A 16,339-nucleotide genomic window follows, 5' to 3' on the forward strand; every position below is an offset into this window, starting at 1 on the left:
AAGTGTTTTCAACATTTGAAACCTTGAATTTCCACTAAACAATGTCGTTAAGAACACAATGCTCTTCCTTTTCCCTGTATGGCATCATATTTGTTATTAAACAGTGCTCTCAAGGAGCAATTTGCAATGTATTTTCAACAGAAACAACTTAACTTCCAATAAGAGTTGTATATATTCAATATTTGATTCAAAAACAGGTACATTCCCTTTTGATGGAATGTGAATCCTCCACGAGAAAATTTTAACCAAGGTTTTCCCAAACTGCAGTAAAAGAAATCTTTTATATACTTTCAAATACTGTGCCTTTTTATTTAAAACAGTGTAAACATAACAACTCAACACCACCAATAATTGGAAAAAGACTGGTTATGTGAACACTAATTTCCTTGAATGCCCCATGAAAGTCAGGGTAAAGAAAACACACAAATCTTCGGGAGAAGTTTCAGTTCACCTTAGCAGTGGTAAAAATATTGCTTTATTCCAAATGAACATACAACACAATTTACTGTTCTTTTGGGGGCTTCCTGTGAACTGAGTAGTCTGGGCTCGTGATTTCAACAATTTATTCTTTCCATATGAACCACAGAAGCCAATGTCTTGTTCCACCCATAGTAGACTTGCTACAAAATAAATACTAATGAGGATGACGAGAAAGCAAAGGGTAACTGTCGATTTGATCATTGGCTTGTGTAAATAACTTAAATATGCATGATTCAAAATAAACACACATCCTCACCTCACCTTGAGATACTTATATCATAATGAGCCAATAGTTGTTCCTCTAAAAAATATTCACATCAGAAAATGGTCTAGACATTGTCAAGAGGTTTATAGGACCCCACCATGCAAGTGACCTTGATTGAAGAACTTACTAACTGAACATTATACTTAATGGAAAATTTTAAAGTGAACAGATCTAAGAGGGAACATTTATTTTTTTTCTGAATACTAGATTCCCTGATGTTTCAGAACAAATTTTAGCAAGCTGGATACGCACACACATGCACACACATACACACAATGAACACATGTGCATACAACATACCAGTGCTCCACTGAGCAAGCCCACACACACACACACTCGCACACACATACACACACACACTCAGGCGCGCACGCGCACACACACACTGAGAAATGCCCCTTCAGAGCCCCTAAATGATCTCAAAGAAAAACATTTCTATTAGCATGATTTTAGTGACACGACATTGTGATTTTTTTTGTCTCTTTTTCTATAATAATTTCATACTTCCCTCTGAGATTCTGTGCCTTCAAACTTCAGAGGAAGCTGGCACATAAGAGTAGCTAAGATTGCCCCCAGTGACTCCTTCTATCTCCTGTTCTCCTTCTTCTTCCAGAGTTTTAGTGCCATTCTTCAAAAATTAAATAGAAAACACTACATTTGTTGACATGACATAACCCATGATGAGGCTGTCGAGTGAATAGAAATTTAGGGGTTGGGACCGGCAAGCCAAATGGCAAGGGCCACCTGCTCATCGGCACGTCTGCCCTCAGGATACAGCTCGTCTCTTTGAAACTGGGTCACTGCCAGTGCTTTTTTAAGAAGACACTGGCACTCTGGGGCTGAGGGTCTGTATCGCCCACATCTAAGAGCCAAGGAGGACAGTGTTGGGACTAACTGAAATTGTATTCCGAATCCTACCCAAAAGCTTTAGTTGTAAGCTTTATCCCTCCTGAAACATTTCTTTCCATTTAAAAAAATATTTTGTTAAAAAACACTATGATATGAGGGCGATAGACTATTTGGTTTCTTCTAAGTAGATGCTCTTAAATTAATGCATATAAATAATTTGTATTTAATTTCCTCTCTTTCCTGTTGAGCAAAGCATAGAATGCACAGATTCCTACAACTCAAGTCACTTGGTCAATGCACAGTCTCTTTGTATTTCACTTCTTAAGACAAATTGTGCCTCTCGTTCTGATTTGGCCATGGGGCTCAGGGGCAGAAAGGCTGTGTTTTCACTTGCGCTGTCCTCGGTTTCTACGCTGGCCAGTTCGTAGTCTTCTGACCTCCTGGCATCAGTCAGAATTCGGATCTGCTCCTGGACAGTTTCTAGCAATATTTTTACTTCTTGTTGTTCTGCTATAAGACAATCGCTGACTGGAATACTCACATTGACAATATCCGCAGAGTAAGAGTTTTTGCACCATTTGATGCTTTTGACTTCAGAAATCCCTGGCATTTGCATGCAGGTTTCCTCCAGGCCCACCGAAGGGATGATGGGCACGGAACTGGCCCTAGTGGATGAATATCCCATCAGGTCCTTTTGATCCAAGCTATTAAAATAGGAGTTTGTCTCTCTTGAAGGCAGTTGCATATTTATAGATGCGTTTTGTTGGGTTTTTAAACCAGTGGATGAGTACCTGAAAGAGAAACAAAGAGTTGCATATTCTGCTTTCTGTTATCCTCCTTTTGAGCAATAATCAGTCAACAAAGCACTTTCCACATGCACCATCTCACTGAATTCTCACAGCAACCCCATGAGACGGATAATATGTTCCCAGTTAAACAGAGAAGTAAACTGAAGTTCAGATAGGTGAAGTGACTTGCCCAAGGTCACACAGAAAATAAGTGACAGACTGAGACTCAAACCCAGATCTTCTTACTTTAAGTCCAGGGATCTTTCAACACACCACAGCTGTAAAGGCAGGTGGGATATAGTCTTCCTCACCTCTATCCTAGAATACAAAGTAAATGGGGATTGAGCGGTAAGTGTGGCCTTTCCATAGTGACAGACAGGAAACCCACAATGGCATTACTCCACTCCATCAACTTGACCACCCTCTTAGCCCTGGTTTAGTCTGGTAGACTTGTTGTGGCCACCCTAGTTGGGGGCAGTCAATCACAAAGCTGGATATTATGCATCAAGTTACTACGGTCCTGAGTTTTTCTGCTTCATCCAGACTCCAGGGAAACCAAATCCAAGTTCCGTTGGCACTCCGCTATGAAGGAACTGCCTCACTGCCAGCTTGCTGACCCTGGAAATGGGCATGGGGGGCACACAATTCCTCTGTCTGCCCAGGGACGCACATGAAGTGAGTTCCATAGGGCCCCTACCAATCTAGCAACATTTCTCACATAGTTTCAAGAGTCATGTAAGTTAGTTCATTGATACATGGCCCTAGCTTGTCAAGAATGCCAATGTGCCATTCCAAGTCATTTGAATACGCTAGAGTCTGGCTAGCCCCCTTCTTGCCTGTGCAGAGCTAGCGGATTTTCCAGTGCCTCTGAACTTCCCAGGGCCAGAACTTGGGCAGCCATATCCTAGAGTCATAGAAACATGGTTTGGGGACTTGGACAATTGTCTTTATTCCATTCCTCAGTTATTTGTCCTTAATTTAAATGTTAAATTAAACATTATAATTTAAGCATAATCCAAACATATCCGCCCTTCATATAATACATCTCATCCCTCTTGTTTTACATTAAAACGTAAAGAAAAATCATGTTTATACATGGAAAGAATAATTGCAATGAGATGTGTTGGACACTAAATACAAGTCTTTATTAAAAAGACATGATCCACCAGAGTGAGAAAAGATGGGGAACAAATTGAGGGGTTGTTGTAGCCCCCTTCTCCCTTACTGTGCATAGTACAGAGTTGGGAATCCATAAATCTTGATGGGATGCATGAATGAATACATGAAAAGATCTTCAAGGTAAAGATTCCCTTTACATACCCTTTAATATCCATTTCAAACGTAATAACAATAGCCAATATTCGCACAGTGCTTTTAAAAAGCACTTTCATCTCTTATTACCTCATTAAATTTTTTTTAAAAACTGTGTGGTTTATTTATTATTATTACCATGTAATGGATGAATAAAGAGACTAATGGTTACCCAAACGAATTGCTCCAAATTGTACCTTTAGTAAGCAGCAAAGGAAGAAGTGAAACCCAAGTTGTCTTATTTTAACTGTTACTATCAAAGCCAGAGATGAGTGGGCGTCCCAAGGTGCACCAGAACACTTTTTTTTGAAATATATAAGTTTTACGTGTGCAAATTGTATAGCCACGTACAAGAAAATTTCCTGGAGGATCTTACTCCTTTCCCTTTAGCGTTATATGACTGAAAATCTGAGCCTAAAGCTTCTAATCAATTAATCGACCTCAACAAGAAGAAAGTGGGCACATTTCAAGCTTTTGTATTCTGTTCTTACCACCATCCTGTCAGCACTATTAATAATGTTCAAAGATATAGAACATCTGTTATCAGATTCATCAATGACATAGAGCCAAGAAATACAATTAGGATAAAATCATATTTCATGTAGATATCATGAGGGTATATCATTGGGTAGAAGCTAATAGGTTGAAATGTGAAGGTAATAGGTGCAAATTCTTATACCTGGATCTAAACGTTATTTGTAAGAACGTTGAATAAATATGTAAATATCTTAGAGGATTTAGTCAATTGTAGCTTCAATAAGCCAACGATGAGGCATGACTAAGAAGTAACTAAAGACAATTCAAGCCAAACTTGGAGCAGTCTAACATGGCTAAGTGCTGAATTAAGGACTTGGATGAGAAAGAAGAATTGTGGTGATTTATGGATCACCTCACAAGCCAGATACGGGATGCACAGCTGGCAAAACCTGAAATCTGAAATGCTACCATAACGTGAAGGTGCCCTTATACCATTAGAACTCTCTGAAAATCTGAGTTTGTTTTGAGTCAGACATGATTTCAAGTCCCAAGGCCGTTGTACGCTCTGGAATCTTAGACAAATAGCAGTCTCAGTGTAATTTCCTCATCAATGAAAACAATCAGGTAGGATTGCTCTGAGGGTTGGTTGAAGTAATACACCTTCGCTATTCAACCAGAGCACATTGGGAGTCCTCATGTCCTTCCCAGAGTTGCTGTGAGTGTTCTAGCACTGGTATTTGAGTAGAAGATGAACGCTACTCTCCAGAAGTGTAAGTGAGAGCTAAATTTCTAGATGTGATTCTGGATTAGAAGACTCTCAGAGTCTGTTTCCCTTGAGAGTCAATGACTCTTTCCCAAGTATGGTCCATGAGCTTGTCGTTCATTGACTGTAAAATACCAGCTCAGACTGCCCTTCCTTTGATACCGAAACAAAGAAATCACAGGTGCATTTCCTCTGTAACTATGTGAGTCAAAGCACCCTTTAAAGAAAAAAGATTCCGACAATTAGTCACTTGGTTTGACTCCCAGTAATTCAGGGGTCAGGCCAAGGAATTTGTGTTTCCCCAAGAGACTCCAAGACTCGGTTCCTGGTGCATACGGCATTAGAATGAACTGACTAAATCGAAGGAATCCACTTTTTTCTCTGGAGCTGTACAATTAGAGATTCCATTTACACATCATCATCCATAAATATGACTTTCTTCACATTTCTTTCCTGGTTTAGTGGTTTATTTAGTCAGAAAGGCCAGCATTCAATCTCAGTTCTTTTATAAGGGATAGCTCACCTTGGGCTAGCTATCTAAATTCTGCTATCCTTACTGTGTTCATCCATAGAATTCCCGAGGAATAAGTGATGCGAAGTTTGTAAAGTTGCTAGTTAAATGAGGTAGATAATTGGTATATTCTGGATACCTTCTACTTTGAAGGTGGCAAGCTAACTTTTGTGATTCCACTTCTTTCTGTCTAGCATGTGAATATACTAGTCTGATTTGCCTGACATAAGCCAGTTCAAAGCCATGCAAACCATTGCCATGATTATCCCTGAGGCACTAAGAAGGAAAGGCTCCTGAAAAATCTCCTCTCCACCTCAGGCTTCACTAAGATAGGTGCCAGGTTCAAGCTGGGCTGAAGTCAGTGCCAAGAAGACAAATCACATACTCTGGGAGCCTAACTAGCAGACAGCGCCACATGCTTGATAAATAAGCAACAGATGGCTGAAGGCTCTTGCAAATTCATTTACTCCCCCTCCAGGCTAGGGCCAGATTTGAGGAGAGCCTTTGGCTGTGAAATTCTATTACCATCCCATTTCCAGTCCAGAGAGACGGTAAGTCCCCCAGGAGTGGAAAATAGCTGTTTTCAAGGACTGAGAATGAAATTGCTCCTTGAGATTCATTGTGCTGAGCACACAGTGACTTATACTTAGAGTCACCATTTATCAACATCGGGTGCATATCACACACAGGAAAACATGTGGCTGGCCAGCTGGAGAGAATATTCCAGACCCAATGATGACTGAACCAAAATAAAGCCACCAACATGCAAACAATAAGTGTAAGTTTTCTAGGAGGTAAAAGACAAACCAGTGTCTGAGGGTGCCATGGGAATCTCTGAGCCCCTGCAGATCTGTTGTGTGTATGATCCAAGACTGTGCCTGGCACAGGCTCCAAGCATCCTTATTGCTGGTACATGTGAAATGATAGCCATGATGGTGCCCAACAGAAAGAAAGACAGCTTGGGCTGGGTTCTCTCTCTACTCACAAAATCTCTGAGCTCGATTTCACCTCACTCATTCTCACTCTAACGTTCACCCCAGGGAAAAAAAATATATATATTTATATATATATCCCTAAGGAACAGACGTGATTAGTGATTTAAGAAGACAAGTAATTATGAAACAAGATTAATTATAATTATAGGCTAAATGCAAGCCCCTTTTCCAGATATAAGGCAAAGAGAAATGCAAATTGCTTTTTGACTTGCCTTACACATTTTGGACAACTTGGCTGCTATATTGAATTTGCAAATGTCACCCCAGATTTGTACCAAATACATTTTACGGTCAATTTGGAATTGCTTCAAAATTACAAAGCCCAGCCACAAGCTATTTATTTCCTATCTTCTGATCTTCCTTAAGAAATCTGTTGCTGAGCTTTGTCAGACAGGGAATTACTGCATATATATATATATATATATATATATATATATATATATATATATATGTTGCCCAGAAGGAAGGAAAAAGGTCTGTGATGGTCCTCCTGCCTGCCTTGGCCTTCAGCTGGATATAGACAGTGTGGAGAAATACCCAGGCCAAAGCAGCATGGAAACCCGGCCCGGCTTATCCAGAGAACAAACAAACTAGATGCAGTAAGAACCTGGCTGAGCTGACAGAGGGCATGGATCCTGAAATTTCTGCAGTAAACCCTGACTGTGTTGCTCTTGAAATCAATGATAATCCTATAACAGTTTCCTTGAGAATAAATACCAGTGCTAACTTTTCTGCTGGCTCTGCTTCAGGTACACACTCTTTGCACATGTAATATTCATTAAACCTGCCCAACAGCCCTCTTGAAGGCTGGTATTATTTTGTTCAATTTATAGATGAGAAAACTCAAGCTTAAGTGCTAAAACTTTCTCAAATTTACACGAGTAGTAAGGGACAAAGATGAGATTTGAACCCCAGTCAATTTAAGTAAGGGCTTCCATGTTTGATTGAGCAGTGTCTGCCAATTAGAAGAACGATGGCTAAATCCATCCTACACTCCACTCCCCATGCCACGAGCCCTGTGGACACAGGGTAAAGGACACCTTTCTCACTGCAAGGTGGGCAGCAGTCACGGTGTCCGAGGTCTGTCTTTCCATCCCTACACCACGAATGAAACAAGATACCTGAGTTCAGCAAATTGTATGGTGACAATATGCTGTCAACATTGACCTTGACACAGTCAAGACTGCTCCATGTAAGCAGATACTATGTATATGTCACAGGTGACTGTCTAGGTATTGTCCATAATTACGTAATTTTTTTCAAACCTAAGGATAAAGAATTAAATACTTTTTTTCAAACCTAAGGATAAAGGAACACTTTAGTCCTCCTAAGAAATCTCTATTTTTTTTAATCAAAGACAGATTCCCAGTTGTTTTAGCAACTATATAATAACATAGCACCTAGACATCTATACACTTTTCATCTTAGTGTTATACTTCTTTTCCATCTAACATTTCCCTAATATCTATTTCCATTGCACACTCTTTTGAGTTAGTTTAGCTTTGTGCAACAAAGATGGGAGCAAGCATGAACAGCCAATTAATGATGAAATCAGTGGATAAAACCCCAAGGAACATAATATCTCAATTTAAAGCTATAGCACTAACAACACCCTCGCTAAATTGCATGGCTTTTAAGACCTACCCTTGACAAGGTATTGTGTCCTGATCTGGGATCCTTGATTCCTCAAGTTGCTGATATGCTGGTCCCACGATTCCGCCCAGCCTACTTCGGGGCGAGGGGGGTGTCCTCCTGAAGGCATTCCTATGGAGCATACCACTCCTTTGCCCTGGGCTGCAGCAAGAGGAGAGACTCCTGCTGGGGTGAAAGAAAACCAACAAACAAGTTGACCATAGCAAAGACCTTACAAGTGGCTGCTCAGACTTTTGAAACACTGCATTTGCACCCAGATCCTCAAAGTCCTAGGCCAGGCTGCATCGGTGACTGTTGTGTATCTGTCAGGAGGGCATTGGAAGCTGTCAAATCCATTTTACCCTTGGAGAGACTGAGACAAAGAGAAGTCCCTGAATTTCTGGCTTCCCAGTGCGGAGCACAGTGGACTAAAATAATTGCAGCTTTCTAGCCAAAGATAAGAGGTGGGCTTAAGGAATTCTCAAGCTCCTGACTCACGTGCTCTCTCACTATCTAAGCTGCAGGAGTTGTCTCTCTAATAAAAATAAAATGGCTTTGCTATTAGACACTGACAAGAACTAAACACAGGAATTTGGTCTTTAGGAGGTTATGGGGAAAATTTCACTTGTGTTAGTGGTAGAATAAACAAAGTTTATTTTAATTGGCATTCACCCCTTAACATACGTGTTAAGTTCTGAGTTGACTACCTCAAATTTTCGTCAATCTTGAGAAACTCAATTATTTTTCTTTTGAGTTGGCTTTTAATAAAAATCTGATTATATACTTCATTTTGACTCATAAAACCAAATACCCGAATAACCATATGATTTTTAGATTCCATCAAAGGGCAAAAGACATCAGTAAAACATATACTAGGTGAGATCCCTACAGAGATAGTGTTACACAAAAGAACAGCCTCTCTATAAAAATCAATTGCTAATTTGTCTCATTACCTATTCCATATCCATTTCCATCTCCACCCCACTGAATTCCCTCTACTACCACGTGAAATGGTAAGAACTTTGTTCCTGTGTAGACATTCCGTGAGATGTCAGTTTATGTGGTCAAACTGCTTTTGCAGTGTTCAGACAATAAGTGAACTTAGAATTTTGTACTGCCTTCTCATTTCACTCTGAAAGCATCAGTAAAACCATATAGAAGAAGATGAAAAAAACCTTTTCAAAATTTCAATAAACCCATCAAGTTCTAAAGGGATCAGTCCCCCAAAGGAATTTTACCCCAAATCACTATATTATTTGGAGCTCTGGAACTCTGCTCCCACCAGTATTACTGTTATTTCTACTTAATAAATACAAAGCTTATATTATTTAAAGTTAGAGTTTGAGAATCTGACATTTGAGTGTTAGTAGCCACTCTCCTGGTTTGGGCGACGTAATGGATCAAATTTCATATTCATCAAGCCAACATTAACTTCCTAAGTTAGTGCAAAGACTAGATCATACCTGGCAACACTATTATAGTTTCATTCTTTATCACAGTATTTCTTGTATATTGAGCCTTAAAAGGCCTGACAACAGGGGACCTCTAATTAGGTCACTAAGTCCACAAGTTTAAGGAGCTCATGCGTTTCCCTTCCTTCCAGCTTCTGTCTATAGCAACCAGTGGCAATTATGGAGTCTGCGGGGTACTCAGGCTTGGGTGCTGGAGTTAGTAGCATCTGGGTGTGCATGTCCAGTCTGTATGTTACTAGCAGCACGACACTGGGGGAAGTACTTGTACTTGTCAGAGTCCTGGAGGGAAATAGATGGCACTCTAAATTGGCTCATTTGGGGAGATTTTGCTATTTAAAAAAGTGTGTTCAGTATTTGAAGAAAAAATAAAAGCAATACAGGATACTACCATGCATCAGGGCTAGTGACAAAAGGAAGGCGTTCCTGTGCCTGTAACTAAAGGGACAAAGGGAGGGAGCAGTTACCAGAATGGAGAGAGAAAGGGGTTACAAGGAGAAGACCACCTGGCAGGCACTGCGGCCCCAGGAAGAGGGACATAGCTGAGGCAACTAAGCAGGGAGAGAGGGGGCAGAAGTACCAGCACCTGCCCCTCCCGCTCCTTCTATGTGCAGTGTGCAAAAAGAAATTGATTACCCACAGCTAGCCAAACTGTCACAACCACAAAGTCTAAAGGTATGAACTGGTGGCCCGTCTTAAAAAACAGCTCTCCACCTATTGATCAATCAACTCTTCCAGCCTTCTCACTCAGTGGCATTCAGGAAGTTATGGAGCAGTTTGCAGGCCACATAAATCAGTGACCAGGTTATCAATCACGAAAACGTTTAACTCTACTGCATGTTTTACAAAACAAAAGCTATGATATATTAAACTATAATTTACAAAGTTCTAAAAGCACTTTATAAATCAACCCTTGCCTATCCATCAGGACACAAGGTATGTCAACAAATACTGCAATGTCATTGAACCAAACACAGAGAAAGGTCTCCTAAAGACTTCCTTATTTAATCTGCAAAGTGACGGCTAGAAACCACAGCAGAAGCCAGTTTAGGAGGGCATGTCTCAACAAGGAGTAGGGGTGGCTATTTGCAGCTCAAATACATTAGAAGCTGTAATTCTTTTTTATCTCAGCTTTAAAACGTTTATGGCATAATATAGTACTAGAATAATATTATCCTTAATTATTTCACTTGACTGGATAGAATACTAGTTTAACATATGTTATAATCAGCAGGGGAAAATATTGTTCTGGAAGAAATATCCATCTTCTAAAGGGCTGGTAATTTTGGACTTATTTCCCTAATTAAAGAACTTCCATTAGGTCCAGTGAACTGAAATGCTCATTTCACAGGGAAATATATGTAAAAACCTCAATTGATATAACCCAAAACTTGTGGTTAATAACTAAAGCAATTATCCAATAGTCAAACATATTTCAATCCGGAGCTGTAAATATTTAAACTATTTTTTTTAAAAAAACTTAGCAAACCCTTAGTATCTCAGTCTCGAGTCAGGCAGAATGAGAATAAAAATCATTGTCAAGTACTGAGGAATAGTATCGAGAGTGACTGAAAACCTCATAGAAAATGTGGCCAGCATCAACAAAATCCTTTTTTAGGGACTCATTGAGAGGTGAAGGAGAACACGGTTTCTTTGTATATTGCACATTTCTGTCGTGATGGTTTTTAAAACATTGTCTAGATACATGAAAACCAAGGGTCAACAACATTTGTCTTTCATTGCTGGGGACAATGGTTATTTTTCACTTGTTACTTTAAAAAAATTTAATCCTTCCATATATTCTTCTATAATTTTAAAATACTGTACTTGTCACTTAGAAAAGGAAGCTGAAATGTTTAGACAACTTCCACAAAGACTGAGATATACATAAACATAATGTCTGTTCTAGCATTAGTCCCAAACTTTGGCACTTGGTTTAGGAAAAAACCTTGAATCTTTGGCGTTCTAGATTCCTTATGTACAAAACACAGAATTTGACTAGAAGATGCAGAAGAGCTTGTTCACCCTCAGAATGTGATGAAATTTATAAAATAACTTTATTTTTGGCTTTCTCCCCAAAAAGAGCCAATTTCTATGGTCAGCTTGTACAAGAGCGCCATATTATCTATTCTTGATAATAGAAGATCATATAGACCCAAGGAAAAGATTTTCCAGGCTTCTTCCCCATGCAAAGTTTTCTTTGTGTGAGATCTGTGTTGAAAGACCTGGAGCACGTCACATCAGCTGCCTAGGGAAGAAGTGGTCATTAAATTTGCAGACAGTGATATGGCAGGCTAGGAAAAACCATGTTTTAATAGTTTTCCAGAATGCAATAGTTTCAGTCACTGGTCTGTGTCTGCAGCTTTGACGGGTGTTGAAAATAGTTCCTTTAACCTTCTTGTAGGGGCACTGCTGCCTGTGGGTATCTTTGGTTTACCTGCTGAGAGCTGTTGAGCATCCACTGCATGAGGAACTACAGGAGAAGCAAGAACAGTCATCTCTCTGGAATAATGTTGCAAGCGCTTGTCACGTGTTGTCCAGCATTATTCACAGTGTGAATGCACGCATCCCCACCCTGATTAGCTACCTGTACCTGTGATGTTTGACAGATTGGCTTCCTCTGTCAGGAGAAGGGACCTCTGGGAAGGACTGGGGGCCGGCAAAACTTGACTCCATCATTTTCTCCAGTGCAGTCACGGGATGCCTTTCCGCCTTTGAATACTGTGGGAAATCACATGCACAGAGTTGAGCTGGAGATCAGGTATGAGAGGAGGGCCTATAATACACTATAGCTAGGTATTGAAGTTATTGAAACTTGCCAGTAACTTTTCTACTGGCACCTCATCAGAAGAACGATAGAGACATCATTTGCATCCCATTTCTCGCACGCTGTGTGTGCTCTCTCCCCTTCCCCGATAACTGTCTGTGATTAGGTAAGGTCTATTTAAGATGGTTCATCACCTTAGAATCCTGAGTCTGTCTTCTCATTTTAATCTACACCCACGGTACATCATGCCTAACAGCCAAAAACACAAGAGTCTGTTTTATTTAATGTAACTTTTACAAAAAAATTAAATAAAACAATTAGTAGCTAGACTACTAATAATAGGGATTCAATAGACGCTGAGTGAATGGGAACATTCTCAGAATCATGGACAAAATTGATTCAGAGTATCTACCTGCCACTTTCCACTGTTCCACTCTTTCAGCCTGTTTCCGGGTAATTACCATGTCTAACAAGAGAAATTTGTGAGCGTTTTACACTTTACGGTCATTAACTCTTGGTTTCACTGTTGGCTATGGTATCTCATAGGGCCCAGGAGCCTAAGAAAAACCTATAGAGATGACACATTAAGGAAAACTTTCCCAAAGGAAATTTCAGTGGCATCTCAACCAGCCAGCGAGTTGTCAAGTTTGACACTGCCTGGACACTTGGCACTTGAACAGGCAGTGAGGGGTAGCAGGTTTCCCTTTGAGAAACTCCAGATGAAAACTATTCTGAGAAATGATATTTTTAGAACGCTAACCAAACTAGAGAGATTTTGAAATCTGGATATTGACATACAATGTATGAACAAGAATTTCTCAGAAAAGTAAAGACATATACAATGTACACATGAGAAGGTGTGCAACTGCATTCATTGTCAAGGAAAGAAAGTCAGAATAGAGAAAGTTAAATTTCAAGAATATTAGGTAAAGGCAAAGATTCAAGACAAAGTAGAATTTGTGCTCACTTGTTGGATACAATTGGCAATATGTTCCAAAATGTTAAATATACATACTTTTTGATCCAGAATACCACTTCTAAGAATTTCCGTCATTAATATAACTGAAAAAGTTCAAAATGATGTAATTGCCAGAGTATGTCAGAGGTACAGTTTTTAATAACAGAACAGAGAACAAACACAAAAGAAAAACAATTGGAAACAATAGAAATGTCCACAAATGGACAGCCACTGCAAAGAATAAAATCAAGGTACAAAAAGGTATTCATAATATGAATCTATTTGTGTAAATAAGGAAAATGCAGTAAACATATGTGCACTTTAAGTGCATATATGTGTGTATATACATATGTATTTAGCTTTGTATGTATATATATACACATATAGATTTTACATGTGTACATAGACGTATATATTTCTGTGTACATGTGTTTATGTGTGTGCATGTATGTGTTTCCCACACAACCAAGCAAGATGTAGGTGAAAAAAATAAGTAAAACAAACTATTATTTAGGTGTTATCCTTGGGGAAGAATATACCAGTGGGTATGGTCTATGGAGACTAGGGGAAAATGTCAAGGTTATGTAACCTTAAGTTCAAAATCTCTAACTAAATGTTTTCTTTTTAAGTACTTCCCAAAGAAACCACATAGTGGCAGTAATGACCATGTCTTGAATCAGAATCCAAATTCTACAAAATGGACTTACAGTACAGAAGCTGGTCAGACTTCTCGCATAATGGAGTAAATTGACACAGAACAAAAAGAAGATATGGAGATAATTTGGAAAAGGTGGTGGTTTTCAACAATCCAAAATTACAAAGATCCAAAGAAAGATGGCAATACCTTCATAGGTGCTTCTTTATTGACTAATTAAAGTTGTTTATTACAAACCATCCATGGAAAAAGTGAATTGAGCGGACATGTTACTTAAATGTAAGCAATGTCCTGAATTTCTATCTGACTTTGGGGTTCTATAAAAGATCTATTGGGTTTTTTTTTTTCCTCCTCCAACTTCTAATAAATTCTTTCAAAAGATGAACTCAGACGCCTGGAAGGCTCAGCTACAGAGACAAGTGAGATGATCTGGGGACGTCTGTGTCACAACGGAGGAGGTAAGCCTCTGCTTTGCTCCCTCAGAGGGCTTTCAGGGGCAACATCAGACAAGTGTTTCTGGAGCATCTGAATTTTCTAGAGAAATCATCAAATCGTTAAAAGTCAACTACTCATTCATTTTTTTTTTTAAAGAATGTGTGTTAAAAAGCCTAATTCAGCTTCTGGGTGGTTAGTTCAGAGTCTCTGCCTTGAATGAGACTTGGATTCTGATAGCTAGTGGCTCTTGTTCAACATCCTGGATAAAAGTTTTGAATACAATCCACCTCTTACTTGTTCTTCTCATTCGTAGCGTTTATAACAGATATTGTGTTCTAAATCTTTTCTTTCCAATTCTTAGACTGTTGCTCTACAGTTGATTTCAATTATATGATTTTGGTCCATTAACATAAATTTGTTCCTAAAATTTATTATTTTAGATCGTTTTCCTTCTCTCACAGCCTTTATGAGAATTGTTTTTATTTCAGTGGCTGCATTTAATCTGAGATTCAGGTTTAAATTGTTACTATACCTATCCAGATTTGGTTGACACATGTGGAAACACTAAAAAAAGTCCAATACTTTGTCAATCCTTCAAACTAATATGCTATACTTGTTGGTTCAGATGAAGTTAGAAATAGCTTCTAGTTTTCAGTTCTGACAAGTAAAGAGCTTGGAGGTCATCGTTCTTGTCCTTATAACAAGAAAAAAGCTGAACTGAATATCAATAACTATTCTTATATCTATCAGATAATTGAGGTTGTAGGGCAAAGCACCACTCTGACATCTGGAGGGACAAATGAATACAGAAAATCATAGTCAAGATCAGCTTATCTACACCAGAACAAAAAAAGAAAGAAAGAAAGAACAAGTGCAAAGAATAGAAAACACTTACAAATATGGCAAATATTAATTGAACTATACCAATAACCATTTTAAATATACAAGGTATAAATACACCAATAAAAATACAGAGCTTGTCCTCACGGATGAAAAAACAAAATCCAAGTATATATTGTCTACAAGAAACCCACTTTAAATATAAAGATACAGATAGGATAAGTGTAAGAGTGGAGAAAGATATATCATGCTAGCACTGATCAAAGAAAAGCTGGAGTAGGTATATTAATTGCAAACAAAGCAGACTTCAGAACGAGGAAAAGTATTAGGGATAAAGTAGGATAAAAGAAATGTCATTTACCTAATGATAAAGGGACCAATTTTCCAAGAAGATAAAACAGTTCTTAACATATAGGCACTTGACAACTGATTATAAAAATATATAAGGCAAAAACTGGTAGAACTGAAAGGAGAAACAGACAAATCCACCATTATACTTGAAGACTTCAAAGCCTGTCCGTCAGTAATTGACAGATCCAGCAGGCAGAAAATTATTAAGGATATAGTTGATCTGAAGGGCACTCCCAAACAACTGGATCTAATTGAGATTTATAAAATACTGCTTCCAAAACAGCAGACTACACATTCTCCTTGAGCTCACATGGAACATTCATCAAAATAAATCATATTCTTGACCATATAACACATTTTAAGAAACTAAAAAAAAAAGAAATCATACAAAGTGTATTCTCAGACCACCTTGAAATTAAACTAGAAATCAATAATAGATAGTTGGAAAATCCAAAACTATTTGGAGATTAAACAACATTCCTGTAAATAACAGAAAGTTCAAAGAGAAAGTCTCATGAAAAATTTTAGAATATTTTAATTAAATGAAAATTAAAAATACAACGTGTCAAAATTTGTGGGAGGTAATGAAAGCAGTGAATAGAGGTAAATTTACAACATTAAATTCTTATATTTGAAAACAAGAAATATCTAAAATCAGTAATCTAACTTTCCACCTTAGGAAACTAGAAAAAAGAGTAGAACAAGCAGAAGAAGAGAAATAGTAACAGTTAGGAATTAACAAAATTGGAAACAGAAAAAGAATAGAGCAAATCAATAGAAGCAAAGGAGATTT

The 16,339-nt window shown here is 38.5% G+C and overlaps 1 protein-coding gene across 14 annotated transcripts in view; it reads right to left on the bottom strand.

Moving 5' to 3' along the window:
• Window positions 1–278: 278 nt before the first annotated feature.
• Window positions 279–16,339, bottom strand: part of NRG3 (neuregulin 3) — a 1,011,269-nt gene continuing 995,208 nt past the window's right edge. For 3 of the 14 annotated variants that reach the window (XM_070265734.1, XM_070265704.1, XM_070265692.1), the window contains 4 exons: window positions 12,128–12,261; window positions 8,084–8,257; window positions 2,629–2,700; window positions 279–2,385 (listed from right to left, as the gene is read on the bottom strand). In XM_070265734.1, the coding sequence (XP_070121835.1) occupies window positions 1,878–2,385; window positions 2,629–2,700; window positions 8,084–8,257; window positions 12,128–12,261 (888 nt within the window). In that variant the 3' untranslated portion in view covers window positions 279–1,877. The remainder of the gene's footprint in view (window positions 2,386–2,628; window positions 2,701–8,083; window positions 8,258–12,127; window positions 12,262–16,339) is intronic. The other 11 variants (XM_070265717.1, XM_023648898.2, XM_070265725.1 and 8 more) reach the window with 7 other exon arrangements.

Source organism: Equus caballus, chromosome 1, assembly GCF_041296265.1.
Source record: "Equus caballus isolate H_3958 breed thoroughbred chromosome 1, TB-T2T, whole genome shotgun sequence".
NCBI lineage: Eukaryota > Metazoa > Chordata > Mammalia > Perissodactyla > Equidae > Equus > Equus caballus.